Source organism: Pipistrellus hanaki, assembly GCF_964339955.1.
Source record: "Pipistrellus hanaki genome assembly, chromosome: 15".
NCBI classification, from domain to species: Eukaryota; Metazoa; Chordata; class Mammalia; order Chiroptera; family Vespertilionidae; genus Pipistrellus; species Pipistrellus hanaki.
Genome location: NC_140517.1, coordinates 42,414,133 through 42,441,616, shown reverse-complemented (window position 1 = coordinate 42,441,616; position 27,484 = coordinate 42,414,133). Strand labels below are relative to the sequence as shown.

Here is a 27,484-nt window from a genome sequence, read left to right as displayed (position 1 = left end):
AGACCTTTAGACCGCAGACCGATGCTCTATTCACTGAGCCAAACCGGTTTCTGCCAAACCGGGATTCTTGAAGGGCTTGATATGAGCTCCCCGACTGTATAATGGATTTGTAGCAACTAAGTATCTCCGGCCTTCAGGGCCAAAGGAGGCGGCGGCGCGCACCAAGTTTGGGACTAGCAGGCGCTGGGGAGGGGTCCGGGAGGTCTCCATGGGATCCTGGTTTTCCGGTGACTCCAGGGCATTAAGCCAGGCCCAGGGCCAGCCTTTCCCAAGTCAGCCACTCCTCACACACGCTTGCCTCGACCTCGGCCTCGGGTCCCGCTTCTCCTCCAGGCGCCACACACAAACCCGAGGCGCACAGCCGCAGCCCCCAGCGATCAAAGCTGCTAGCGCCGTTCCAGCCCACCTGCCCCGAGGCGCCGGAACCCTCCACGCGGCTCGCGCCGCCGAGGCTTCTGGGAATTGTAGTTTGGACCTTCCCAGCCCGCATGCACTTCCGGGTTCGGCCAGAAGCGCAGCCATTGTCTCCCCCGGAGACCCCCCTGCCCAGGCTCGGACGCTCGCTGTCCAGGAGCACCTCGGCCCTTCGGAGGGTCTCCCCGGGCGGCCTCGCGAATACCGGGTTGGGGCGGGGACGGAACTGGCGTAGCCGGAGCCCGTCGTATGCAGCATCGGGGTACGTGTTGTCTTCACCGAGCCCGTCCCGAACACCTGAGGCTGGGACAGGCCTGCCCCGGGCGGCGAGCCCACAGACGCCCAGGTTGGTGCCAGCCGGGGCGGCGCTGGCTGTCCCGTGCGCGCACGGCATGGTCTAGGCGGGCAGCTGGAATGGGGGGTGTGGGTGGGCGATCTGGGGGACCTGCGCGGCCGGCCCTTGAGCCTCAGGTCACCCGAGTTGGAGGTACCGGTGGCGCAGCCGGTTCCCGACTGTGCTCTGCGCGTGCGCGAGCGCTGTGTCAGGTGGTGCTCTTGGTCCAGGTTCTGAGGATGCTCAGGTGGATGGACGTCCGGCCCTGAGCTCGGGTGTTGGGATGGGGCATCATGAGAACCCCTCCTCCCCCTCGTGCGAGGCTGGGCCCGTGTAGTGGAGGACCTGAGGGCCCCTGGGCTGATGAAGGACTCACTTGCAGATTCTGGTTCCTGGAGGAGAGAGGGGCTGTGTCGGGGGTCCCAGGCCCTCGAGCTGGCGGCGTTTGAGTAGGAAGCAGAAAGTGGGGAGTGAGATTCTGGGCAGTTGGCTCGGGCACCCTGGAGCAGACTCTGCCCTTCTCCCAGGCCTGGGGCCGCCCTGGGGAGTGGAGAGACTGGGTGGGAGTTGCAGATTCTTTTTAAAAAATATATATTTTACAGAGAGGAAGGGAGAGAGATAGAGAGCTAGAAAGGTCAATGTGAGAGAAACATCGACCAGCAGCCTCCTGCACACCTCCCACCAGGGATGTGCCCGCAACCAAGGTACATGCCCTTGACCGGAATCAAACCTGGGACCTTTCAGTCCGCAGACCGACGCTCTATCCACTGAGCCAAACTGGTTTTGGCGGAGTTGCAGATTCTTGCCCCTGGAGAGACAATGTCGCTGCAGCCAACTCTCAGTGGGATTGGCCGATGGACTGCAGACTCTTGGGAGGGAGGAGGGCCTAGAGCAGTGGTTCCCAACTTTTTTTGGGCCATGCCTAAGCATCTCTAAAATCCTGATTCCTCCCCTCCCCCAACACTTCCCCCCCCCTCCCCCCCCCGATATACAATCCTTATTATTACAAAACTGAGCTCCTATTCACGTGGAGGAAGCCTAAGAGGCCATGAACTTGGTCTAAACAAGCTTCCAAAGAACACGACATCCATGAAAGAGAAAAATAAAAGAATGGAAGGACAGGTGAAGGACTGAGGAAGAAATCACTACGACATTGTTTAAAAATAATAATAATATGAAGTGATATGAGAAAACAGCAAAAAAGTTTCAAAACATATAATAGGGAACTGAAATGCACAAATATGTCACCATATATGTTTATACACTGTATACGAGGCTCCTAGAACCATAAGAAACGCAAAAAATTTCACTGTTAATCACTCATTCTCGAATTGCCCCCCTTAAAAACCAAATTGCCCCCGTGTGGGGGGTGTGCCCCCGTTGGGAACCGCTGGCCCAGAGGCAGTATCTGGGCAGAGCTCCCTGCATGTGCTGGGCTTGGGTTCGGGGCCAGTTTCTCAGTGGGAGGCAGGGCTTGGGACTGGTAACCCTGGGACCCTCATAGGATGGCGCAGAGCCCAAGGGCATCGGGTTTGGCGGAGATGCTGGGCTGGAGGTGCAGAATCAGAGCCCAGAAGGACAGAGCTGCAGCGGCTGCCACCAGATGGGCAGCTGGTTGGGGCGGGGGCGGGGGAGGGGGAGGGGAGAGAGAAGCAGGATGCTGCCTACATGATTATGAAGTAGGCGTTCCTGGGGCCTCTGCTCAGGGCTACTCTGCTTGCAGGCACGAGCAGGCCCAGGTTGGTAGAGGGACACGGCGTGTGCTGCAGACTTAGGCGCTCATGTTTGGGTGAGGGAAGTGGAAGGTCCAGTTCCCATGGGAGCTGGTCTCTCATGGGCTTGACCACCCCAGGCCAGTGCTCAAGTCTGTGCTAAGCTACTGTTTGTGTGTTCTGATGTTTGGGTGGCAGGTGACCCCAGAACGCTCACAGAGACTTGCAGGTCCCAGCTCGGTTGAAGCACGGAATGGGGGATGCAGAATCTCATCGCAAGAGCAGGGACTGCACAGACCCGCAGGCTGGCAGAGAGCCCGGGTCCTGGATGCAGGTTCTGGGCGTGAGCCTGCTCTGTGTGTGCCAGCAGGAAAAGGAAACCTGGGCGGGGGGCCTCCGTGCACAGGCCCCTGCAAAGAGAGCCAGGTCAGCCGAAACCGGTTTGGATAGAGCGTCGGCCTGAGCACTGAAAGGTCCCAGGTTCGATTCCGGTCAGAGGCATGTACCTTGGTTGCAGGCACATCCACAGTGGGGGGTGTGCAAGAGGCAGCTGATCGATGATTCTCTCTCATCGATGTTTCTAACTCTCTTCTGCTCTGTAAAAAAAATCAATAAAATATATTTTAAAGAGAGAGAGAGAGAGCGAGCGAGAGAGCGCCAAATCGGGCCCCTGAGAGCAGAGGCCTGGGTGTCCCACCTTGGAGCTGGAGGTCTAGTTTGGGGGCTGCTCCAGCTGCACTCGACACATGCGCTGGCCTGTGGGCAGAGTGGGGAGGCAGGGGCAGCCCTAGGGCCCAGATACCGCCCGAGGATGCTCAGGTGGGTAGAGGGAGCAGCTGCAGATTCTGGGCGGCAGAGGGGTAGAGCTGTCCAGTCTCTGCGCACACACAGGTGTGTGGGTGGGAAACAGAGGCTGGAGGTGGGTATGAGATGAAGGGTGCTGGGGTCTTTGTGCAGGTGGCACCCGGGTCACAGCCTGCTGCCGCCTGGGTTGGTAAAAAGATGGGGTCTTTCTGAGCTGCAGGTGCCCACGGAGGTGTTTGGGCAGGAATCCAGGCAGCTGCGGCTCAAGTAGGGGCCTGTGGAGGTTGGTGGAGGAAACGGTTTGGGTGCAGGTTCGGGGTACAGGTGCACTGTGACCCGTACTGAAGTTTGTTAATTGAGAACTCTGGAGGGAGGGGAGGGTAAGAGAGAGGGAGAGAGAGAGAGAAAGAGACAGAGAGATGCATAGCGTGGGATTTGCCAGGGGCTCCTCCATTCTCCAGCCCAGAAACATCTGGCTGGTACAGAGACACTGGCACATGCTGGGAGGCTACCAGGCCATGCCGGCTCGGTTGCCAGTTCAGGCCGGAGGACATCCAGGTTGGTCTCCAGGTCAGAGCTACAAATTCAGGGCCCAGGAGGGTTTGGGATGGGAACCCGGGCTAGCGCTGGCAGCGGCTGGCCAGCCCCGGAAGAGTGGAAGGCCCGGTGTAGCTGAGCTCTCCGCACATGCTCACACATGCTCACACATGCTCGGTTATTTGAGCAGGAAGTGACAGGCAATCGTGACAGGTTGCTGGCTTCCTGCATGTAGCCAGGGAGTGTGATGTGGGGCCATGCATCCCAGAGCCTTGCTGCTCGCCCCAGGAAGAGATGCTGGTTGGGGTACAGATTTCAGGTTGGGGGGGAGGGATCCTCCATGGGCCGGGTGTCTGCAGGAGTTTGAGGATGCAGTGGGGAAGGGAGGGGCTGGTTGCGCTGCAGGTGGTGGGGGTGGTGAAGGCTGCACTTGGGCTTGGCCTGGCCTCACTGGTGCGGGATCCGGAGGCCCCGATAGGGGAGGGCCGTTCGGTGCTGCAGAGTCCGGCCTGGGAGAGGGACCGCGGACCTCCAGGTTCACGCAAGGCTTTCCAGGCTGGCATCTGGGCAGGACCCTCCAGAAGCACACCTCTCATGGGAAATGCATCCCAGAAGCAGAGGCTAACCAGGGACGGGGTACCAGGGTGGACCTACAGGAGTGGGTTGTACTTAGGGTTTCTCCTTTGCAACTCAGGACCTCAGGCCCCTGCCCGTGTGGGAAGGAGAGCATGGAGGAGCAGGAGGAGAAGCCCCCAGGGCCCCTGACGGAGGCCTGTACGCAGGTGAGTGATCGAGCTTCCCTTCCCCTCGTCCGGAGACCCAGAGCTGGGTCCCGCCCAGGCCCCGCGGCTCCCAGGTCCAGAGGGTTGGGCTGCGGGGCCTGGGCGGGGTCCAGCTCTGGGGGGCTCTTGGCCCCTCCTGACTAGCAGGCTCCTAACATTTACACACGATGCATTTAGTGAGGCTCCCTGCGTTTCTTCACCCTTCTCATCCGTATAACTCCTTCTGGGGGGACCTTGGCACCCTGGATCAAAAGCCCTTAGAATACGGAGGCCCTGTGACCAGCATCTCATGGCTTTGCCTGAGAATGAGCGCTTGAAAGAATGTGTAAGAGGAGAGTTCGATGCATTGTGGTAAGAAAATGACATGAAGCACACTGCAGGCATTGATGCGATAATGCAAATTTACCGACGTAAAAGGATGTTTGTGATCTAAGCTAAGTAAGTAGCATTTAGAAAGTACCACATTTTTATTTTTATTTTTTTAAATATATTTTAAGTATATTTTATTTAAAAAAATATATGTAAATATATTTTATTGATTTTTTTACAGAAGAAGGGAGAAGGGTAGAGAGCTAGAAACATAGATGCGAGAGAAACATCGACCAGCTGCCTCCTGCACACCCCCTACTGGGGATGTGCCCGCAACCAAGGTACATGCCCTTGACCAGAATCGAACCTGGGACCCTTCAGTCCGCAGGCTGACACTCTATCCACTGAGCCAAATAGGTTCCGGCAATGGCCACATTTTTAAAAAGGGGTGTGGTTTGTGTGTGTGTGTAGAAGATACGTTAGGCCCTGGCCGATGAGGCCGTTGGTTGGAGCGTCAGCCTGTGCTCCAAGGGCTGCAGGTTCGATTCACCGGTCAGGGCGTGTACAGGAGGCAGCTGATGGTTGTTTCTCTCTCACATCGATGTTCCTCTCTTTCTCTCTCTCTCTTCCTTCCTCCCTCTCTAAAAAAAAATCAATAAAAACTTATCCTTGGGCGAGAATTTGAAAAAGGAAAAAATACGTTCGAAGACAGTAAATATACCAGTTAACAAAGATTATCTGTATGTTACTTTCCAGGTGACACTGTGTTTTTATTTATTTATCTACACTGTTGTACTTTTGTACAGTGCATAGGTTAAGACATTACCAAATTAAATCATTTTCCTGAAGCAAATATTCTTTGAAAATATTTAATTTCTTTAAAATGTTAAATTAACTAATCGATGATTCTCTCTCATTGATGTTTCTAATTTTCTATCCCTCTCCGTCTCTCTCTGTAAAAAATTAATAAATATATTTTAAAAAAAGCCGAAACCGGTTTGGCTCAGTGGATAGAGCGTCAGCCTGTGGGCTGAAGGGTCCCAGGTTCGATTCCGCTCAAGGGCATGTACTTGGTTGTGGGCACATCCCCGATGGGGGGTGTGCAGGAGGCAGCTGATGGATGATTCTCTCTCATCGATGTTTCTAACTCTTTATCCCTTTCCCTTCCTCTCTTTAAAAAAATCAATAAAATATATTTTAAAAAAATAAATAAAATAAGATAAAATGTTAAATTAGGATTTCGCTTTCGCCTTCCTGAACTATGCAGTCCCGAAGCCGTTAGGTGGGGCAGAGCTGGGCAGGCCTCTGCACGTGAGGGAGGGCTCCAAGCTGTGGGGTGTCACGGCTGGTCAGCGTGAGGAGGGCATCTCTGTGGAGGCGTCAGGCGGGGCCCGGAAGGGGTGTTAGGAGTCAGAGCCCAGTGTTCGGTGTTTTCAGAGTGTCCCTATGGAAGAGGGATCTCGTTTGGGGTGACGGGGCCAGAGCAAGTGAGAAGGGCATCCAGAGAGGAGCCCAGTGCAGTGAGGGTGCCAGCATGGGGGTCAGAGCCAGAGCAAGTGACAGGTGCACCATGTGGGGACTGGGGCAGGGGGCGTACAGCTCGTGTGACGTGTCACAGCCTGAGCTGGTTGAGGTCATCCATGCATGAGAGTAGCTTGGCATGGAGTCTCAGAGCCCAAGCATGATGTCGAGGGCTTTTCAAAAAACTCTTGTGCATGTGTACAAGGAAGCATAGGCAAAAACACTTACAGCAATGCTATTTGTAATAGCAAAACACCGAACACTAAGTAGCCGTTAACAGTGTGTCCATAAAACCCACAGCATTCATGTAGAAGTCCAAATGGCATCAAAGTGTCACTGCTCCCAGGCCCTCAGAGTGGCCAGAATTAGGGAATATAGGAGTATGTGCCCGCGCGCACACACACACCACACACATTTCTATGTATTTCTGCATCAACATTCTGAAGGTCATGAGCCACATCAGTACCTCCAATGCCCACTGGACACCAGTTCATTCCAGTGTTCTCTGGGCTTCCTCTATTGCCAGGGAAACCCAAGCCTCCTGCTCTCTCCATGGCCGCAGCCATCTTGGTTGGGTTAATTTGCATTCTCGCTCCTGATTGGCTGGTGGGCATGGCTTGTGGCTGTAGCACAGGTATGGTCAATCTGCATGTTGCTCTTTTATTAGATAGTATTGGAGGCCCAGTTCATGAAGATTCATGCAAGAATGGGCCTTCCTTCCCCTGGCTGCTGGCACCGCCGTCGCTCTGGCTGGAGCCGACTTTCTGCTCCAGCCCGTAGCCACCTTTCCACTCTCCCACACTGCCCAGAGGCCTGGAGTGGCTAGGGGTGGTGCAGAAGCGAAGATGCAAGCGTCCCACCCCACCCCCAGCCACTCAGGGCCTGCATATGCAAATTAACCTGCCATCTTTGTTGGGTTAATTTGCATACTCCTGATTGGCTGGTGGGCATCATGAAGTTGTGGTCAATTAGCATGTTACTCTTTTATTAGGTAGATATAGATATTATAACTTTAAACCTACTTTTGCCCACTCCTGTATATATGTATAAGAAATACACACAGCCCTGACTGGTTTGGCTCAGTGGATAGAGTGTCAGCCTGTGGACAGAAGGGTCCCAGGTTCAATTCCAGTCAAGGGCATGTACTTTGGTGGCGGGCACATCCCCAGTGGGGGTGTACCGAAGGCAGCTGGTTGATGTTTCTCTCTCATTGATGTTTCTAACTCTATCCCTCTCCCTTCCTCTCTGTAAAAAATCAATATCTATATCTATATCTATCTATCTATCTATATATATATATGAAATACACACACACAACACTCTTAGGAGTTATTTGGTTTCAAAGTGATTTTTCAAGAGAGAAATATTTTTGCTGGTTTCTGATTAAGGGAAATAAGTATTATTAAAAAATAGATACAGTATTAAAACATAGACTGTGAACCTGCTCCTCAATTCTTTCCTTCCCAAAATAACTGCTTTTAATGCTTTGGAGACTGTCCTGACTTTTTTGTGTATGCTTATATTCTGTAGAACTCTATTCATATTTTATAGATTTTTTTTTTATTCAACAATGTGTTATTCAACATCTTTCTCTCATTTATAAACATCAGTTTAGGCAAATTTGTCTCTTCTCTCGACTGCTACATAGTTTTCATTTATCTGGATGAAGCATCATTTATTTAACCACTCACTGATGAACATTATTTAATGCATCCTCCCATTTAGCTAGGATAATGTAACCCTTTAGTGAATTTTCTTGTACATACATACATCTAAGTGTATTTTCTATTATTTGCTAATGAAATACAAGTAGACTTATTGAATAGTATATTATGTTAAAAATATTCCCATTAAAAAGATAAAAATAGCCGAAACCGGTTTGGCTCAGTGGTAGAGCTTAGGTCTGCGGACTGAAAGGCCCCGGGTTCGATTCCGGTCAAGGGCATGTACCTTGGTTGCGGGCACATCCCCAGTAGGGGGTGTGCAAGAGGCAGCCGATCGATGATTCTCTCTCATCGATATTTCTAATTCTCTATTCCTCTCTGTAAAAAATCAATAAAATATATTTTTAAAAAAATAAAAATAAAAATAAAAGCAAAGAGTATCTACAAAAACTGACAAAATCTTTTTTTTTTTTTTTTTTTTTTTTAAATATATTTTTTATTGATTTTATACAGAGGAAGAGAGAGGGATAGAGAGTTAGAAACATCAATGAGAGAGAATCATCGATCAGCTGCCTCTTGCACACCCCCTACTGGGGATGTGCCCGCAACCAAGGTACATGCCCTTGACCGGAATCGAACCCGGGACCCTTCAGTCCCCAAGCCAACGCTCTATCCACTGAGCCAAACCGGTCTCGGCAAAACTGACAAAATCTGAAAAAAAGTTTGTGCCTGAGTTAAAAATACTGTACCAATATCAGTTTTCTAATTTTGACAGTATACTGTGGTTGTGTTAATACTAACATCAGCGGATGCTGGGCTAAGGGTACATAGGATTTCTTTGTTCTATTTTTGCAACCTCTTACAAGTCTTAAACTATTTCCAAATAAAATGTTATTTCAAAAATATATTGCTACCCTGGCTGGTGTGGCTCAGTTGGTCGAGCATCATACGATACACCGACAGGTGGCAGGTTCGATTCCCAGTCAGGGCACATACTCAGCTTGCAGGTTCGATCCCCAGTCAGGGTGCATATGGGAGGCAACTGATCAATGTCTCTCTCTCTCCCTCTCCTTTCCTCTCTCTCTCTCAAGTCAATAAAAACATTAATATATATATATATATATATATATATATATATATATATATATATATATATACACACACACACACATATATATATTGCCAGTCCAGCCTGGCCAGGTGGCTCAGATGGTTGGAGCATTGTCTTGTGCACCAAAATTGTTTCAGATTCAATTCCCAGTCAAGGCACATACCTAGGTTATGGATTTGATCCATGGTCAGCACCCTGGTTGTGAACAGGAGGCAACCAATTGATGTTTCTCTCTCACATCAATGTTTCTTTTCCTCCCTTCCTCCCTCTCTCCACCTCTCTCTCTCTCCTATCAGTAAAAACACATCCTCAAGTGTTTTATATATATTGCCAGTGCAGAAAGGTTGGTCAAGTTAAACTTCCACTAAGAGTATATGAAGCTCTTGACTAGTGGGCCACCACAGGAGGAATTGTAAGCAACAGGCAAAAGAAACACTCCACATGGTTGGGATTTTGGCTATATACAAGGGCTTTGAGCAAATCAGTAAATGTAAGTGAATGTTGGATGCAGGAGTAGGAAGGTGTCAATACGGAAAACAGGAAAGCTAGAATAAAATGTGTTGAATTATAATCGGAGGTACCAGTGTGAATTGATGACCTCTAATATAGAGAGAGATAATGATAGAAATAGAGACTTGGTTTTATCTAGTTTAACGAGGTGAGCATCCTTTTGTATGTTCACTGGCTGTTTCATTTCTTCATAGTCTTTTCCTCTGTCCATTTCTTAGTGGCGGCTGCCTTTTTCTCACCGATTTGGAAGGAGTCTTCACAGTAGATCTTCTATTGCTGTTGCCTTTATTGATGGTGCTTTATGCCAAATGTTTCATGAAGTTAATTTATTGATTTCCCCCCCTCGGTCATTCTTTGGTCATGCTGTATTCTGTCTTACTTGCTTACAATTCTGAGGTCCGGCAGGGGCCAGCTGGACATTTCTTCTACGTAGTGCCTGGGGTCACTCACTTGGCTGGCACCTGGGCTGGCCTGGAAGGTCCACAGAGACACAGGTCTGATGTTTCAGTGACCCGCCAGATACACCCCTCCACCCCCACCCCCCACAAGACTCACTCGAGCTTACCAAGGGGAGGGAGCAGGAGTTTGGTTGGTGGGATGCATTAAAACAGGTGGTACGTCAAATCCTAGCCTGATTACAATGAGCTTTGAGCTGTGATGGAGCTCCCTTTAATTTCCTTTCTCTCACCTGTTTTACTTTCTCAGGACTCTCTCCTTCCTCAAGAAATTATCATCAAGGTCGAGAGAGAAGATTCTGGGCCAATGGCTGTCCCATCCCAGGTGAGTTGGACACATGGCCTCTTTACATTGAGAAATGTGTGTGACTGTTTGGTAGCAGAAGCCAGATTGAAGTGAACTGGGAAGTGAGTAGAAAGTGATGGAAATGGAGATAAATTCACAGAAACTTGGTGATCACGTGAAAGACTGAAGAGAGTGATAGCTGTCAGGACATTTGAAGTTGAAGGGCTTTTTAAATTTTTTTTCTTAAAGAATTGAAAAGGTATGACTCACAGGTGTTTGCAGGAAGGAATTAGTGGGGGGGGGGGGCAGTTAATGGTCAGGAGAGAGAGAAGATAAAACTATAAAGCAGAGTCCTTGATCAGTGCCAGGGGAATTAATTCAGAGTGTATGTGAGTAAATGGCTCTCCAGAGGAAGAAAGACGCATAAAGGGCTAATGAGACTGAGTTAGGTGAAAGCTTAGATTTGCCTCTGAAGTTCCTGTATCTATTGGCTCTGAGGGTGGGGATTGGAATGGAGAGACATTTGACATGTGTAGAGAAGTCTTAAAGTAGTAGTTTTGGATTATGGGAGAACATATCAGGGTTGCTGGAGGATCTGAAGGGATTATCTGAAGTGACCATTAATTGATAACACTATCCAGCTGCTTCTGCACGTTTCTCCTCTCCTAAAGGGGAGCATTCTGTAACCTACTTTCCATAGATGGTAGATTGACATTCAGATTGGTTTAGTTTTTGTAGTCACAAGCATTCAGTGGAAGCCCCGATAGGTCAAGGTAATATTTGAAAGAGAATTTTTTAATATTAAATAGGATTAAAATGAATGATCTCCAGACTCTAAACTGAATAATTAAGACAGAAAAAATAAAAGAGGATACTAACTAGAAAGGAAAAGAATATAGACTATTGATAGATAGTAATAGTAGACATGTCAATAAAGTAATGGCTCCAAGGATGAGAAAGGTAAAGGGAGTAATTGAACAAGTAAAGTGGAGAAGTTGCCAGAGAGGATGTGGTTAGGGGGGCTGGGTATAAAAGGCGAAGAGATTGAGAACAGATTGGTAGTTACAAAATAGTCACGGGATGTAAAGTACAGCATAGGAAATATAGTCAAATAATATTGTAACAATTATGTATTTCCAGTGCCAGGTAGGTGTGTGCTGAAAATACTGTGGGGACCACTTTGCGAAAAGTATATGATTGTCTAACTACAATGCTGTACATATGAAACTAATACAAAACAACATTGAATATAAACTGTAATTGAAAAAAAAATTTAATCTGATGTTGTAATAAAAAAATAGTAATGTGCCGAAACCAGTTTGGCTCAGTGGTGGAGCGTCTGTCTGTGGACTGAAGAGTCCCAGGTTTGATTCCGGTCAAGGGCATGGGCATGTGCATTGGTTGCCGGCACATCCCCAGTGGGGGGTGTGCAGGAGGCAGCTGGTCGATGTTTCTCTCTCATCTATGTTTCTAGCTCTCTATCCCTCTCCCTTCCTTTCTGTAAAAAATCAATAAAATATTTTTTAAAAAATAGTAATGTGATATAATCAAAGAGTAGGCCATTCTATGTGTGTGATTTGAGAGGTAGAATGTTTTGTTAGGTCTGGGGTCTCACCCTAAGAGTGGGGTGCTGAAGAGCACTTTTAGGGTCTGGAAGTGTGGCTAGCCATGTGAATTGATGACTAAGAACACAACCTCTGATGTCAAGTAACCGTGAGGTTGTAGACCAGCTACCAACTTTAGGCATATGTTAATTTCTCTAGTTCTTCATCTGAAAAATTGGTGTTACTAATAGAATTTTCTCACAAAAACCTAGTGAGAATTGAATGATAATTTGTGTCATGGATAAGCACAATGCCTGGCACTACACAGTAAGTGCTTCCTTAAAGTCAGTTATTTTTATAGTATTATCAGAGAACTCTACAAATTGATGCTATAGACCAGTGATTTTCAACCAGGGTGCTGCTGCAGGCTCATTGGTGTGCCATAAGAATTTTTAAAACATACAATATCTGACTATTTAGTCAGGGGTACTGACTTCTTTTCCCTTAGAGTGTCATATTAAAAACTGACAACAGCCAAAACAATAGCCATCCAGTGTGAATGCCCTATCTTGAACCATAAATATATAGGTCATATAATAGAGTTATATCTTATTGGTCACATTGCACAGTAAGGTTGTGATTAGTTAATATATATATATATATATATATATATATATATATATATATATATCCCTGTTTGTTTTTTTAAAAAAAGTCAATTTGGAGCAGAAAGGGTAGGTAATTACTATTATTTTTTGTAAGTTAATAAAATTGTATTCTTTTTGTCAGATTGTCAAAAATGTAGTATATTTTTTGGTGTTCCTCACAATTCTATTAATAGTTTGTATGTGCCATGAGATGAAAAATATTGAAAATCGCTGCTATAGACAATGGAAGGTGAAACAATTTCAAGTTCTTGAAATGGGGAATGAATATTGGGTATTATAAGTCTTCAGGGGATGATCGTGTTGGTTCCAGAGGTTGGTAGGACAAAACTCTTAAGAAGTATGGTAAGTGATAAGGGTTTCAATGTAATTGGGAGGACTCACATCACTCCTCTCCACCCCCCACCCTTGGATGGGAGAGCATGACCACCCTCAGCCTGGGAGATCTGTGGAGGAAGGAGTCCACAGGGGGGAAAGGTAGGTTTCTATTAACGCAGGGATGTAGAGGGGATATTCAGTGAAGATGTTGAAGCCGTAGGATTTCATTATTATAGCAGATGAGTTCCCAGGGACACAGTGGAAAGGTTTGAGAAGGACTTTGGAGGAGTGGGGACTTGGGGCCAGGTGAGACAGAATAGAGTAAGTGGGGATAGTAGTTCAGAAAAGCCAGTGTCCACATATTGAAGGACTTTTTTCAAGTAGGTATGTGATAGGCCCTTTGCGTTTCAGGTGAGAGGAGAAGACCTAAATCAGAATTTGGACCAGACTCAAAACATCAATCAGAAAGAATGTATACACCTCAATGTTCATAACAGCACAATTTACAATAGCTAAGATCTGGAAACAGCCCAAGTGCCCATCAATAGATGAGTGGATAAAAAGCGGTGATGCATTTATACCATAGAATACTATGCAGCAATAAAAAAATAAAAATAAATAAATAAATAAATAAATAAATAAAGGAAGGAAGGATCTTTTAACCTATGAGACAGCATGGAGGGACCTGAAGAATATTATGCTAAGTGAAATAAGCCAGTCAAAGGAAAGACAAGTATCACATGATCTCATTCATATATGGAATCTAATGAACCAAGTAAACTGATGATCAAAAATAGAATAAGTCATAGAAGCGTAAACAAACTGTTGAACTTCAGAGAGAAGATGGGGAGGGTAGGTGGGTGGGTGGGAAAAGATCAACCAATGAACTTGTACGCATATATACACATACTGTGGACACAGACAATAGGGTGATGAAAGCCTGGGGTGGGCTAGAAGGGTTAATGGGGCAAGTGGATTTATGTAATGCTTTCAACAATAAAGATTTAATTTAAAAAAATAGACTTTGGACCAGGATTATTCAGGTCTTTTATTTAATTATAAAGTCTATTAATTCTATTGATTAATGTATTGATATAATTTACCAAATATAGATTTAGTATTTACTGTACACCAACAGTAAATATGCTAAGCACTGGAGTTACAGTAGCAAACTATAAATACATTCTACTTTCCTTCATGGACTGTAGCCTAGTGACAAATTGACCATTATGCAAATGATAAGAAAGTGTGGAACTTCGAGAACATTTAGCTGGTATGGAGTGGGAGGTGCTAGTCTAGTATTATTTATTTGATATTTAAACAAGCTTGAATAGGTACCTCATTAAATAGTAAAAAAGAGTGCATATTTATTAAAAGGAAACATGGAATAGAGGTTAGAATATAGAATAGATCCATATAGAATAGAATAGATCCATATTCAATAGCAGTTACAGTTTGCAAATGACATTTCTCAATCCCATTTTGGGCTAATCATGAAAATCTTTGAGATTTTGGTGAAATGTTTGACCCCAACATAGAAAAATGCAGAACAGCAGCATTTCACTTGGAGTTTCTTGGCACTCACAGACCTTGTGTCCTATTCATGAATTTCAGCTTAATAAAATCTGGTCTATTTAAAAAACCTTTGGTGGCTAGTGACATTCAACTTCCCTGGCTTTTGCTGCCTTTGGATAAGGACAGGTCACCCTTAGCACTTCTTTTTTCTGGATCAGAGTTCCTGCCCAGTAGTTTTGGAAATAGGTCCTTTCCTGCTCAGAGGAGGCAGTGATTTTTATATGGCAGTAATGCCTGAACATCTCCTGAAGGCTCTACAGGGCAGGTCTGTGTAGACAAATAAAACTGTCATCTGAAGACTAAAGGTCACATTGGCTGTCATTTAATTTCTCAGGGTTTTCAGACAATAATAATTGCTAATGTGATTATATTCATCATCACAAGTGACTCAGCAACCCAATGAGTTGGGTATGATTAAGCCTAATATAGAATAAACTCACCATTAATACACAGATTGTCACATTAGGTTTATTTTTTTAATTCAGACATATACTATTTATAGGTGAGAAAAACTAAGTCTCTTTTTTTTTCCAAATTCAGTGCTTTTAACCTCCACTTCATTAAGGTCCACATTTCATCTTCTACTTCATGCATCAGCAAAGCAGAGCCTGGAGCCAAATGCAGCCTATGTAACCTGTTTGTGTAAATAACATTTTATTGTGATACAGCTACACCCATTTGTTTATCTTCTATGGCTGCTCTCTTGCTACAGCTGAGTAGTTGTAACAGACTGTATAGTTTGAAAAGCCTAAAATGTTTACTCTTTGACCTTTGATAGAAAAAGATTACTGATCCTTGTTCTGTTAGTTTCTTGGTAATTTGGAGGAAATTCCTATGTGGGAATTCTGTATACCAGTTCAAACTAGAAGTAAGCATTTTCTTTAAGGCTACCAAGAGAGAAATTGTATATTAGTTTTTTTTTTTTTTTATATTTTATTGATTTTGTACAGAGAAGAAGGGAGAGAGAGAGTTTGAGAGAGAAACATCGATCAGCTGCCTCTTGCACACACCCTACTGAGGATATACCCACAACCAATGTACATGCCCTTGACCGGAATCGAACCCGGGACCTTTCAGTCCCCAAGCCGACGCTCTATCCATTGAGCCAAACCGGTTTCAGCTGTATATTAGTTCTTATCTGGTGTTTCTCTTTGGGGTTGCAAAACAGATCCAGCATCCAAAACCCAAAAGGGCTCACCTAGAAGACACATGTGCTCCTTGACTAGAATTCTTTGAATGCTAACTATCTCAGTACATCAAGTTTCCTTTCTGCCATCTGTCAAACTTTTCTTCCTCTATGAACATTAAAGGGAAATGATGCCCAGCTGAGCAGGAATGTGTGTCCTGTTTTAGGAAGGAGTAAACTTCAAAATTGTGACTGTGGACTTCACTCAGGAAGAGGGCATTTTGAACCCTGCTCAGAGGACCTTGGACAGAGATTCGATCCTTGAGAACCACAGGGACTTGGTCTCTTGGGGTAAGAATATGGTCCCCAATTTATTAAGAAGTCTGTATGTTGAAATTATTTCTTATTGACTGAGAATTTTGCAGTTCAGAGGTAAAAATGGCTTTGGACACACATAGATTTTTTTTGTGCTTTTTTATTCCCAGGTGAAATTTAAATTTAAATTTGTAGGGTAGAAAAGGTTCAGTTTCTTTGGGTAGAGCTTGTTTAATCTTCATGATTCCAAAGACCAAAAAACTGGGACCAAATTCTGCAGTAATTTTCCTTGTCTCCAGCTCAGGCACCCAAAGTCCTGTATCTTTCAAACCAGACACAATTTCCTACTTGGAGCAACTGAATGAGAATAAAAAGAATTTCCCAACACTCATATCCTGGTGAGAAACAGTCACAAAGGAGTTATCATAGGTATAGAAGATTAGATTGAAAAATCCCGATAGAGCATGCCACATTTTTCTTCATTTCCCATCTCCTAGTGGATTATATACATCACCACTTTTCCAGATACTCTTTAATGCTTGACTTAGCCAGCCAGGCTTCTGCTTATGAGCTAACCTCCATTCTCTCTCATTTGGAATCAACAGGAATCCATGGGAACATAGTAACCCTAAGGCATTTAGGGAACTCTGGGATAACAGTGTCTGCAATTCTTTTTTCTGGTTCACTGTTGTAGTTTGTTAATGTCTTACTGACATAGGCTATGCTAACAAGTTTCATGCTTTCAAAAATTCCTAGAAATGTAGACACTAATTTCTATTTCATTGAACATGTGTTTAGCACTAAAGACGGTAGAAAGGACACTTTATTACTTTGCTAAGAATTGCAAAATTCTTTTGTGATCCTTTTAGTTTATATAAGTGATCTTATTTTGGAACATGAAGATTTTGATTTGGTATCTAAAGTCTTATATATTCAGTAAAACTGTGATCAAATTATTCCATTTTAATGCCATGTTATAGTATTGGGCTGTGGTAGTTTTCAGCTTATTACTTCATCCTACCCTCTTTATTCTCAATCCAGGTTATAATAGCTGAAAACAAATCTACATTTATTTTGCATCCTTTCTTGTTACCTTTATTTCACTATTCCAACATGTTTTGGCTAGGATATTTTATTTTGCTTTCTTCCAGACTTGGCAACTGCATTTGGAAGAAGAGAATCAACATCAAAGCCGAGAATTATTGATGATGAACCATCCCATGGAGTGAAATTAGAAAGGCTGACAAGAGATGATCCTTGGTTATCTTCATGTGAAGAAGTTTGTATTTGTAAGGACCAGTTGGAGAAGCAACAGGAAAAACAAGAAAGACTTTTTAAGAAAGTGGCATTCTTTCAAAAGAATGCTATTACTTGTGAGAGAGTCTGCAAAAGTGATGAACTTGAGGAAAAGAGTTGTTTGAATTCCAGTTTTCTTTCACCCCAGATGATACCTATAAGAAACCATTTTCATAAACATGTCTCTCATGTTAAAAACTTACATCATTCTCTTGTGGACAGTCATCAGATGATTAGTGACAATAAGAAACTATGTGAAAATAATGAATATGGAAAAACCCAGAGCATTCACCTTATTCAATTTACAAGAACTGAGACAGAAGATAAATCCTGTGGGTTTAGCAACAATATTCAATCTTTTAGCCATAGTACACCTGTAAATATACATGAGAAAATACATACAAGAGGAAAACCCTTTGATGTTAAGGAATGTGAGCAAGTTTTAAACCATAGCGTATCCCATAATGAACAACAGAAAATTCCTATTGAATATAACTGTAGTAAAATCTCTGAGAATTCATTTCTTGCTCCAAACATGAAAAATTCTGAAGAGAAACCCTTTGAATGTAACCAATGCAGGAAATCCTTCAACTGGAGCTCTCATCTTGCTGCACATCAGAGAACGCATACAGGGGAGAAACCTTATGAATGTAATGAATGTGGGAAATCCTTCAGCCGGAGCTCTCATCTTGTTTCCCATCAGAGGACTCATACTGGAGAGAAACCTTATAGATGTAATCAGTGTGGGAAATCCTTTAGCCAGAGCTACGTCCTTGTTGTGCATCAGAGAACTCATACTGGAGAGAAGCCTTATGAATGCAGTCAGTGTGGAAAGTCATTCAGGCAGAGCTACAAGCTTATTGCACATCAAAGAACTCATACGGGAGAGAAGCCCTATGAATGTAATCAATGTGGGAAATCATTTATCCAGAGCTATAAACTTATTGCACATCAAAGAATTCACACTGGAGAAAAACCCTATGAATGCAACCAATGTGGAAAGTCCTTTAGTCAGAGTTATAAACTTGTTGCCCATCAGAGAACACACACAGGAGAAAAACCCTTTGAATGTAATCAATGTGGGAAATCTTTTAGCTGGAGTTCCCAGCTTGTGGCACATCAGAGGACTCATACTGGAGAGAAACCCTATGAATGTAACGAGTGTGGAAAATCTTTCAACCGCAGTTCACACCTTGTTATGCATCAGAGAACTCATACAGGAGAAAAACCCTATGAATGTAGTCAGTGTGGGAAGTCATTCAGCCAGAGTTATGTTCTTGTTGTACATCAGAGAACTCATACTGGGGAAAAGCCCTATGAATGCAGTCAGTGTGGGAAATCCTTTAGGCAGAGTTCATGCCTTACTCAACATCAGAGAACTCATACTGGGGAGAAGCCCTATGAATGTAATCAATGTGGGAAAACATTCAGCTTGAGTGCTCGACTTATTGTACATCAAAGAACACATACTGGAGAGAAACCCTTTACATGTAATCAGTGTGGGAAAGCTTTCATTAATAGCTCTAAACTTATTAGGCATCAGGCAACTCATACTGAAGAGAAACCCTATGAATGTAACTAGTTTGAGATTTTTTTTAGCCAGAGTATATTCCTTCATTCCCTCCTCCCTTCCAAGGAAAGATATGTATGGAAAAACATGGATAAGATTAATGTATGCAGAAAAGATTTCCAATAACCCTATTATGTATCTGGAAATTTGTTCTGGAGAAGAAAGGAGGAACTATAGATCACATTTTTTAAAATATATATATTTTTACTGATTTTAGAAAAGCATCAATTGGCTGCCTTCTGCACACCCCTACTGGAGATTGAGCCCACAACCCAGGCATGCATCCTGACTAGAATTGAAAAGGTGACCTTTTGGTTCATGGGACAATACTCAACCAACTGAGCCACTCCTGTCAGTCAGATTCTCACATTTTATTTAAAAATTCTGCATACAAAATCAAACAGTATGAAACCTTCTGAGCAAAAGTAATACACTTTGGCACTTTTCCTTGCAGAAAGCACTTAGAAAGAATTGCCATTAAATGGACAATATGCTGTGGAGTGATTGCCAATAATATAGACCTCTTTTCCAATAAAAAGTAGCACTGGTGGTGGTGGTGAGCAGGTTGAAAAATTACTGTGGTTATTAGAAATTGGGTTGGAAAACAGTAGTTCAGTGTACCATCTGACAACATGATTTCTTCACTAACTATTTTATATTCTCTTTTATGCAGTACTTTCTCTTATACAGAGGGTTTTGTAAAAATTGGGAAAATCACTATGATGCAAAAGGAAAAATGCAGGACAAGAGTTTGGAACATTTATTTCTAGAACCATTATGATAAGATATTTATGTGTGGATCAAAATTAAAAGGGATTCTAGGTGTGTCTATTTTTTAGGTTTATGCTTGGCCTTTTTGAATGCATACTATTTTGATATAATAAGTGATATAATGAGTAAAAATTAGTCAAAAGCAAGCAAGAAAGATTTATTTTCATTTTCTTTGAACATTTAGGAAAGACCAGACAGCCAGATAACAGATACTCCTCAGGGTTCTGAAGTTTCCATTGGATTAATATGACCTGGACACGGGTAGAACCTAGAGTTCTCAGGAATATTCCTCATTGAAAATGAAATATTTTCATGGGAATATGGTACTGGAACTTTAGATCAGGAAGAATTTTATGTATCGAGACTTAGTTGCATGGGCAGTGTAAGAACAGGTGGGTTTCTTTGGCCCCCCACCCATATAGATTATCTTTTTTAAAAAAAAAATATGTTTCTTTTTAATATATTTTTATTGATTTCAGAGAGGAAGGGAAAGGGAGAGAAATATAGAAACATCAATGATGAGAGAGAATCATTGATCAGCTGCCTCATGCAAGCACCTGGGGATTGACTTTGTAACCTGGGCATGTCCCCTTGACCAGAATCAAACCCAGGACCCTTTAGTCCACAGGCTGATGCTCTATCCACTGAACCAAACCAGCTAGGGCTGAGATATGTTTCTTAATATGAGAGTGTTCTGAATGGGAAGGCACTGCCCTGGCTGAGTGCTCATCGCCTAAATTAAGCTCACAGGAAAGCTTTTATAGAGGTAAAATTGGTAGCTTCTCATTGATTTTTTCCCCCCTTAGATTTGGTTCACATGTCTTTCTGACCTTTCCTCCTAAATCATGAATTTTAATTCTGTGGATTATAGACCTGAAACCTCTAATCCCAGAGTTAATAAAAATAATAATAATTTTGATAGTTGAAGTGAGAATAGAGGTAAATTCCCTGGAGAAAGAAAAGGGTAAAGTGACATCTAATAAGGGGATTTCCTTGTAAAATATGTTCCTATAACATGACTTTAACTGGAGCCATTTCTTTTTTTTCTTTTTCTTTTTTTTAAATCAATCTTTATTGTTCATATTATTACAAAAGTTCCTCATTTTTTCCCCCCTTCCACCAGGTTCCCACCCCACCCTCTGCCCTTTTCCCACCCCCCATTGTCCTCATCCATAGGTGCACAGTTTATGTTCAGTCTCTTCCCGCATCCACCACTCCCCTTTTCCCCAAGAATTGTCAGTAACTGGAGCCATTTCTGAGGATTAAGTCAGTGAAACACACCTGGTAGTGATTGAAGTTCTGGGAGAACAAGTGTTAATGGCTGGAAAACTGGCGCCTCACCCCAAGAGAATCTTCATTAGTCCATAACTGTACAGATAATGGGACACAGGGATTCTCCATGCATTGCCTTTTGGAGATGACATAAAATTGTGAAAATTCTAAGTTAGAAAGAAAAGAAAAAATTCTAAGTTAGCAATGGGACATTATTAGCCACCTCCCCCGTTATTATCTCTCTGTATATAAAAGGCTAAGTGACCATCCTATTGGTCACTAATCAACAGGGGGAAGACTCAACACAGGAGCTGCCGAGCTGCAGTGACTTGGCAGTTCTCAAGTGATGCACCTCAGAACCAGAGAGGAGGGAGTCCTATTCTGAGGTGGGTCACCCAAAAACCCATCTTGCAACCCAGGACCCTTTGGAGGATGTTGGAGAGCCAGTTTCAGCCCAATCCCCACAGGGCAGGCGAAGGGACCCCATATGCTGGAGGGACCCTGCTCACTTCACAGACACCCTTTGAGCTGTGGTGCTGCCCTAGCTGCGACCAGCTGGGAGGTTGGCTCCAGGGCGTGTCTGGCCCCTCTTGTTCAGTCCCGCCCCACTGGCCACCTTCTAATTAATTTTCTTACATTGTGCACAAATCTGTGCACCAGGACACTAGGTATAGATAAAATCAATGCTAATGTTAGGTACAGGTGGATTATTTTCTCGGGCACGTTGAATTTTACTTTGAAGGCAAGGAACTATGATTTTACAAATACATATAAAGCTATGTGGCCCAAGAAGAAGGACCATGAAGATTTCAAGTTTGGTAAGTGATTTATTGCAAAGTAATCTCTTGAGTAAATGTTAAAAACATTTCATTGAAAATGAAGTTTCTGAAATGGCAAAAATTTTTTGAATGGAGTATGTGTTTGGCTATGTGTGTGTTTTACTGGCCAGGTTGAATATATGAGTCATCTGTGTTTATTATATCAGTTCCCAGATGGTGATTTGTGGTTACCACGTATTTTGATTAAGATATATTCAATAAATAAACAAAAATATTAATTTCTGTCATTTTCCCAATAATTTCCCTTTATAGGAAAGATAGTCTTTTAATTAAAAAATGGTCAACCAAAAATGCTTCAGTAAAAATAAGCTTTGGTCACTGAGCCATTTCAACCGGGCAGTTACAATTCTATTCACTAGTTTTGCAATGTAAAAAGAATTAGAGGCAGGACCGTTTGGCTCAGTGGTAGAGCATCAGCCTGCGAACTGAAAGGTCCCAGGTTCGATTCCTGGCAAGGGCATGTACCTTGGTTGCGGGCACATTCCCAGTAGGGGGGGTGCAAGAGGCAGCTGATTGATGATTCTCTCTCATCGATGTTTCTAACTCTATCCCTCTCTCTTCCTCTCTGTGAAAAATCAATAAAATATATTTTTAAAAATAAAATTAAAAAGAATTAGAGACAATATTAAGAGGCTCTTGGAAATCCTGCAGAGCAGCCTTAATAGCTTCTAGTTCGATTCTTTGTACAGAAATATGACTGGTCAGTATGACTCGGTCTGAATTCATTGTATGATAGGCAGCTTTCCCATTAGATGATCCATCAGTAAAAACAAGTTAAAGCTCCAGGAATAGGTTCCTGCCTAGTATTTTTTTTATATATATAATGATGGAGATATTATATAAAAATTGTAGTAATTTATCTTTTAATAGGTGACATCTAAGTTCCCCTGAATATCCACTTAACCCAATTTGCCAATTTATATCAGTCTGAAATAACATTTCTAATTGCTTCCCAGTGAGGGGGAGGTAGCTGCACTGGGGCTCTTCCCCTCTAAGCTGTTTACAGTGCTTTCTAATTTGAAATATTAACTGAGCCAATAGTTCTATATATATAACTTCAGTTTTAGAGGATTGATGCCCTAGGTCAGTGGTTGGCAAACCGCGGTTCGAGAGCCACATGCGGCTCTTTGGCCCCTTGAGTGTTCTAATGCCACTTCTTCAAAATAGTGGTCCAGGCCGAAAACCGACTTCTGCACATGGCCACAAAGTTTCAGTCGCACTGTATGTGTGCACCCACATGTGGTAATTTGTGGAAGAGCCACACTCAAGGGGCTAAAGAGCTGAATGTGGCTCTCGAGTTTTCTGACCACTGCCCTAGGTGAACCCATTCAATAATGGCAGAAGAGTTTTTATTTTGAAAGATGACTCCAGTGGGACTATTTGCAGTAGGGTTAATTTGTCCCAATAAAGGTAATTCAGGCTCTACCCATGCTACTTGGGCTGAGGAAATTGCCTGTTCAACTCTCAGGACTCATTATTAGCTTCATCTGTTAATGTTCGGGGAGAGGAAAGTTTGAGTCACCTCTAAGTATATTAAATAAATTTGTCATTTCTCCTGTAGAGATCTTCAGATAAGGTCTTAACCAGTTAATGTCCCCTAATAATTTCTGAAAGTTATTTAAAGTTTTAAGACAATCTTTTCTTATTTCCACCTTCTGAGGCCTAATGCTTTGGTTTTCAATTATGCTTCCCAGCTATTGGAAAGGTTTCTTTCTGTACCTTTTCTGGAGCAATTCTTAAGCCCCATTTAGGGAGCTCCTCTTCTAATTGGGAGAACATGGCCAAGGTCTGTTCTTCCCGTGGGCTTGCTAAGAGCAAGCCATCCATGTAATGAATAATGTGACATTGGGAATATTTGTCCCTTAAAGGCTGAACAGCTTGAGCCACATGTTTTTGGCACAAAGTAGGGCAATAGGCCATTCCTTGAGGTAAAACCTTCCATTGTTATCTTTTCATGGGTTCTATATTATTCATAGATGGCACTGAAAATGCAAATCGCTGTTTATCTTGAGATGCCAAGGGAATGGCGAAAAAATAATCTTCAAGATATACTACCCTGAGAGACCAATTTAAAGGGATTTGTGAAGGCGCTGGGAGTCCAGGTTGTAAAGCTCCCATGGTATGCATAGTAGCATTAACTGCTCAAAGATCATGTAACAATCGCCATTTTCCTGTGGCCTTTTTAGGGATTGTAAATATAGGCGTATTCCAAGGACTATTGGAAGGTTCTATGTGACCAGCTTCTATTTGTTCTTGTATTAATTCATGAATATGACTTAATTTCTCCTTTGTTAATGGCCACTGATCCACCCATACAGGTCTATCACCTTTCCATTGTATAGGATCAGCATGAGGGTGAGGAGACTGAGCAGTGACAGCACCTTCAAAAGTTGATATCCTAATCCTCATCTTCCTGGGTTTCCTTTGGCTTGGATGGGCTCTTTAATTCCCTGATCATTTTTTCCTAAGCCTTGACTAGTCTGATATGCCATCTGAGTCATTAACTGCTATCCTTTGCCGGTAATAATGCGTGTCTATATACCTTCTAAGACATCCCGGCCCCATAAGTTGACTGCAGTTCCAGAAACGATGTGGGGCTGAAACCATCCTATCTGTCCTTCCCTATCTTGCCACCTTAACACTGCAGCACTATGTTGTGTGTTATCAGGAACTCCCACCCCCATAACTGAGCCCAAAGCTTCTGCCGTGGACCAACTTGGAGGCCAGAATTCTTTGCTGATAACACTGGCATCTGCTCCAGTGTCCACTAAAATTGTTTTCCCTCTATTCTTTTTTTTTTTTTTTTTTCCTAAGTAAGAAATGCTTTATTTTAAGACAAAGGCACTAGGAAAAACACATCCAAATGCAAGTGAGAGAGTTCACTGGATATTTTAAAAGAGAAAGGTGTGCATTAAAACCAGAACCATCATAGAGATATGCCTGCTGTTTGTGGTGACAAAGTTACATGTGTTTGCCTGAGAAGTCTTTCTGTGGTGGCATAAATGTGGGACTGCATGACAAGAGCGAAGCAATACAAGGTAGAATGGCAAGTGGGTGAAAGCTCTAACGTGCTCTTGTTCTTTTTTTTTTTTGGAGAATTAAAGGAAGCAGTTACAAAGACCTTACTGTCAAAGAATACTTGCAAAAGTTGAAAACGGATGTGAGGTTATTACTAAAGTATAACAGCAAGGTTAGTGGGGAAAAACATTTGTGTTCTCAAAAACCAGGCTTCCCACAATAACAGGCACTGAAACTAATTGTGTATGCTTAGAGTAGGAGAATACTCTTAATAAAGGCTGGTCTTTTTCATGAAGCGCAGGAATCCTTGTTTATTGGCTTCCCCGTCTCCATCTCGATCAGCTTCGTCAGTCATTTCCTGAAGCTCCTCATCAGTGGTGTTCTCACCCAACCCTGTGGCTACACGTTTGAGATTGTTGAACAATATGGTCCCAGTTTCATCACCATCAAAAAGCTCGAAAGCTTTCAGGATTTCTTCTTTGCTCTCTTTCTCTTTCTCACATTTTTTTGAGTTATCACAGTCAAGAAGTCATTGAAATTCATTTTTCCTGTCCCTTATCAGCTTCACTTATCATCTTCGTAATCTCTTCTTTCTTGGGATCAAAGCTCAGTGCTCTCATCACCACCTTCATTTCCTTAACATCAATGGTCCCAGTTGCATCAGTTATCGAAGAGATCAAAAGCTTGACGGATCTCCTGTATCTGCTCGTTAGAAAGCTCCAGCTTAGGACTCACCCTTTTCACGGGAAAGATGACGCCATGTCTGCCTCAACGCTAGAGGCCTTTGGGGAATCCGTGTCTTCTTTGCCCTGGAACAGTTTGTGGAGAGGGTCAGGCAAGCCCGGTGAGCATGTGGGGGCTGGGTGTGGGTTGAGGGGCTGTTTTCCTTTTTTTTTTTTTAAGAGAAGTAAGCCTTTATTTCCTTGTTTCTCAAATAGTTGGCTAGGCTGGTTGCTTTTTGGTAATTAATCAAAGAGACCAAATCCCATGTCCTTTTCCGACTCCTCCGACTCTTCCTTTGTTTCAACCTTAGCTGGGGCTGCAGCGGCCACAGGGGCAGCAGCCACAAAAGCAGATGGATCAGCCAAGAAGGCCTTGACCTTCTCGGCAAGTTTTTCCACACATACAACACCTCTTATTTCCCACTTACTGCAGCAGCGAGTAAATTTGCTTGAAAAGTGCCTGATCCCACATTCTGACATGCTCCAATCATTTCTGTAATGGTACTGTCTTGTCTTAGATGCGTCAGACATTTCTTACAATCAGCATTGGCATTTTCATAAGCTAATTGTTGAATTAAAATATCTCCTGCTGTCTCATGTTCAATCTGTCGTCTCACTGCTCGAGTGAGACGAGCCACAAAGTCAGAAAATGACTCTGTAGGCCCCTGCACTCCGTCCTCTTTTGCTGGTAAATCCCACCAAGCTCTCCTTTCCACAAAGTCTAATTTGCTCATATGCCTGTGGCACATAATGTAGCTGATTTTGTACATCCATATACTGTCCCAGTCCTGCCAGCATTTCATAACTTATTTGAGCATTCGGCCCTCTATTTGCATGGGCTTGCTCTCGACATTTCTCCAAATATTCTTCCTTCCATAGTGAATAATCTCCTCCATCCAGAGTTGCTCAAGTCAGAGAATACCAATCATAAGGAGCTAAGAATGCTTCAGAAATATTATTCATAATTTCTCCTGTAAAAGGAGCCATCAGACTGTTTTGAACAATGCTTTCTCATAAAGCTTTTATCATTTTAAAATCATTTTTTTCATGGTGTCTTATTATCTGATTTGGGAGCTGTGGATCAGCTACTTGTAAAACAGGAAAAGCAAGCCTTTCTTCCACTGACATGTCCTTCACTCCTTCTCTGATGGCTCTCTGTATGGATGATTCTATTGGCGACGAATCAGATGTTTCAGGATTAGGACATGGAGGTGGAGGGGGGCATAAAGGCCATTCCTCCCGTTTTTTCTTCCTGCTCCTCTCGGAGCGGAGGGAGCCTGGGAGGAGACTCCTCCTCAGCCTCTCTAAAGGCTCTAGCAAACGCAGTATTGTGTTCTCCATGGAGAAACAGTTTGGAGGCAAGATATTCCCCTGCTGCTGAGCTTTTTTTTTCAAGTTTTGACCAACTTTTTGCCAAACATTCAAGATCTAAGATATCTTCTTCAGGAAATCAAGGGTTATGTTCTATAACGTCAAACAAAAACGGTAAGAGAATACCTTCTAAAACTTTAATTCCTTAAGCATGCAAACCAAAAGTCTACAACAAAGTTTACTTTCTAACCTAATTCTGCCCCATTAGCCTGGCTGAAAAAGACATTCCCACCCCACTTACAGATCGGACTTCTGCAGCTGATCGTTGGCTTTGGGTGTGGTGAATTTCCCTCACCTATAGGTTGAATTCTTCCCCACCTTTTCAGTGAATTCTTCCTTTCTTCTCTCTAGGCAAAATATCATCCACCCCAGAGGTCCCGTGTCGAAGGCTCAGTTGTGAGTGTTCCCCGACATCCTGCCTGGTTCAGGGTTCAGGGTTCGGGTTCTGGAGCAGGCTGCACACAAAGGAAAGAGACTAGACAAGCAAATATAAATTTGGGAATTGGGGGCCAGGCGTGAGCCCAGCTAAAGAGGAAGGATTCACTTTGCTCTGGCCTTGCTATCCCTTTTATTCAGGTTTTGGGATACACCCATAGCCCTTAGGCAGGCAATTCCAATAATAGCCCATCAGCAAGGATTTACG

The 27,484-nt window shown here is 43.5% G+C and overlaps 1 protein-coding gene and 1 pseudogene across 4 annotated transcripts; one reads left to right on the top strand and one right to left on the bottom strand.

The window, feature by feature from the left end:
* Positions 1 to 473: 473 nt before the first annotated feature.
* ZNF180 (zinc finger protein 180) lies at positions 474 to 25,043 on the top strand. 3 transcript variants are annotated; one of them, XM_084860723.1, is made up of 5 exons: positions 482 to 760; positions 4,496 to 4,583; positions 10,404 to 10,478; positions 15,895 to 16,018; positions 17,134 to 25,043. In XM_084860723.1, the coding sequence occupies exons 1-5, from the start codon at positions 489 to 491 to the stop codon at positions 18,858 to 18,860; spliced, it is 2,286 nt and encodes a 761-aa protein (XP_084716849.1). In that variant the 5' UTR covers positions 482 to 488; the 3' UTR covers positions 18,861 to 25,043. The 3 variants fall into 3 exon arrangements, with proteins under 3 accessions (XP_084716851.1, XP_084716849.1, XP_084716850.1); XM_084860725.1 differs by lacking the exon at positions 15,895 to 16,018 and having other exon boundaries at positions 474 to 760; positions 21,182 to 25,043; XM_084860724.1 differs by lacking the exon at positions 15,895 to 16,018.
* On the bottom strand, positions 24,802 to 25,942 carry LOC311633878 (centrin-2-like; annotated as a pseudogene). The gene is made up of 2 exons: positions 25,899 to 25,942; positions 24,802 to 25,484 (listed from the first exon to the last, which is right to left on the bottom strand). The product of its transcript is annotated as a centrin-2-like (transcript).
* Positions 25,943 to 27,484: the final 1,542 nt, after the last annotated feature.

Coding starts and splice junctions, on each gene's coding strand:
- ZNF180 (XM_084860723.1), top strand. CDS start 489: ATGCACTTCCGGGTTCGGCCAGAAGCGCAGCCATTGTCTCCCCCGGAG. Junction 761..4,495: donor GCGAGCCCACAGACGCCCAG/GTTGGTGCCAGC, acceptor TTTGCAACTCAG/GACCTCAGGCCCCTGCCCGT. Junction 16,019..17,133: donor CAGGGACTTGGTCTCTTGGG/GTAAGAATATGG, acceptor GCTTTCTTCCAG/ACTTGGCAACTGCATTTGGA.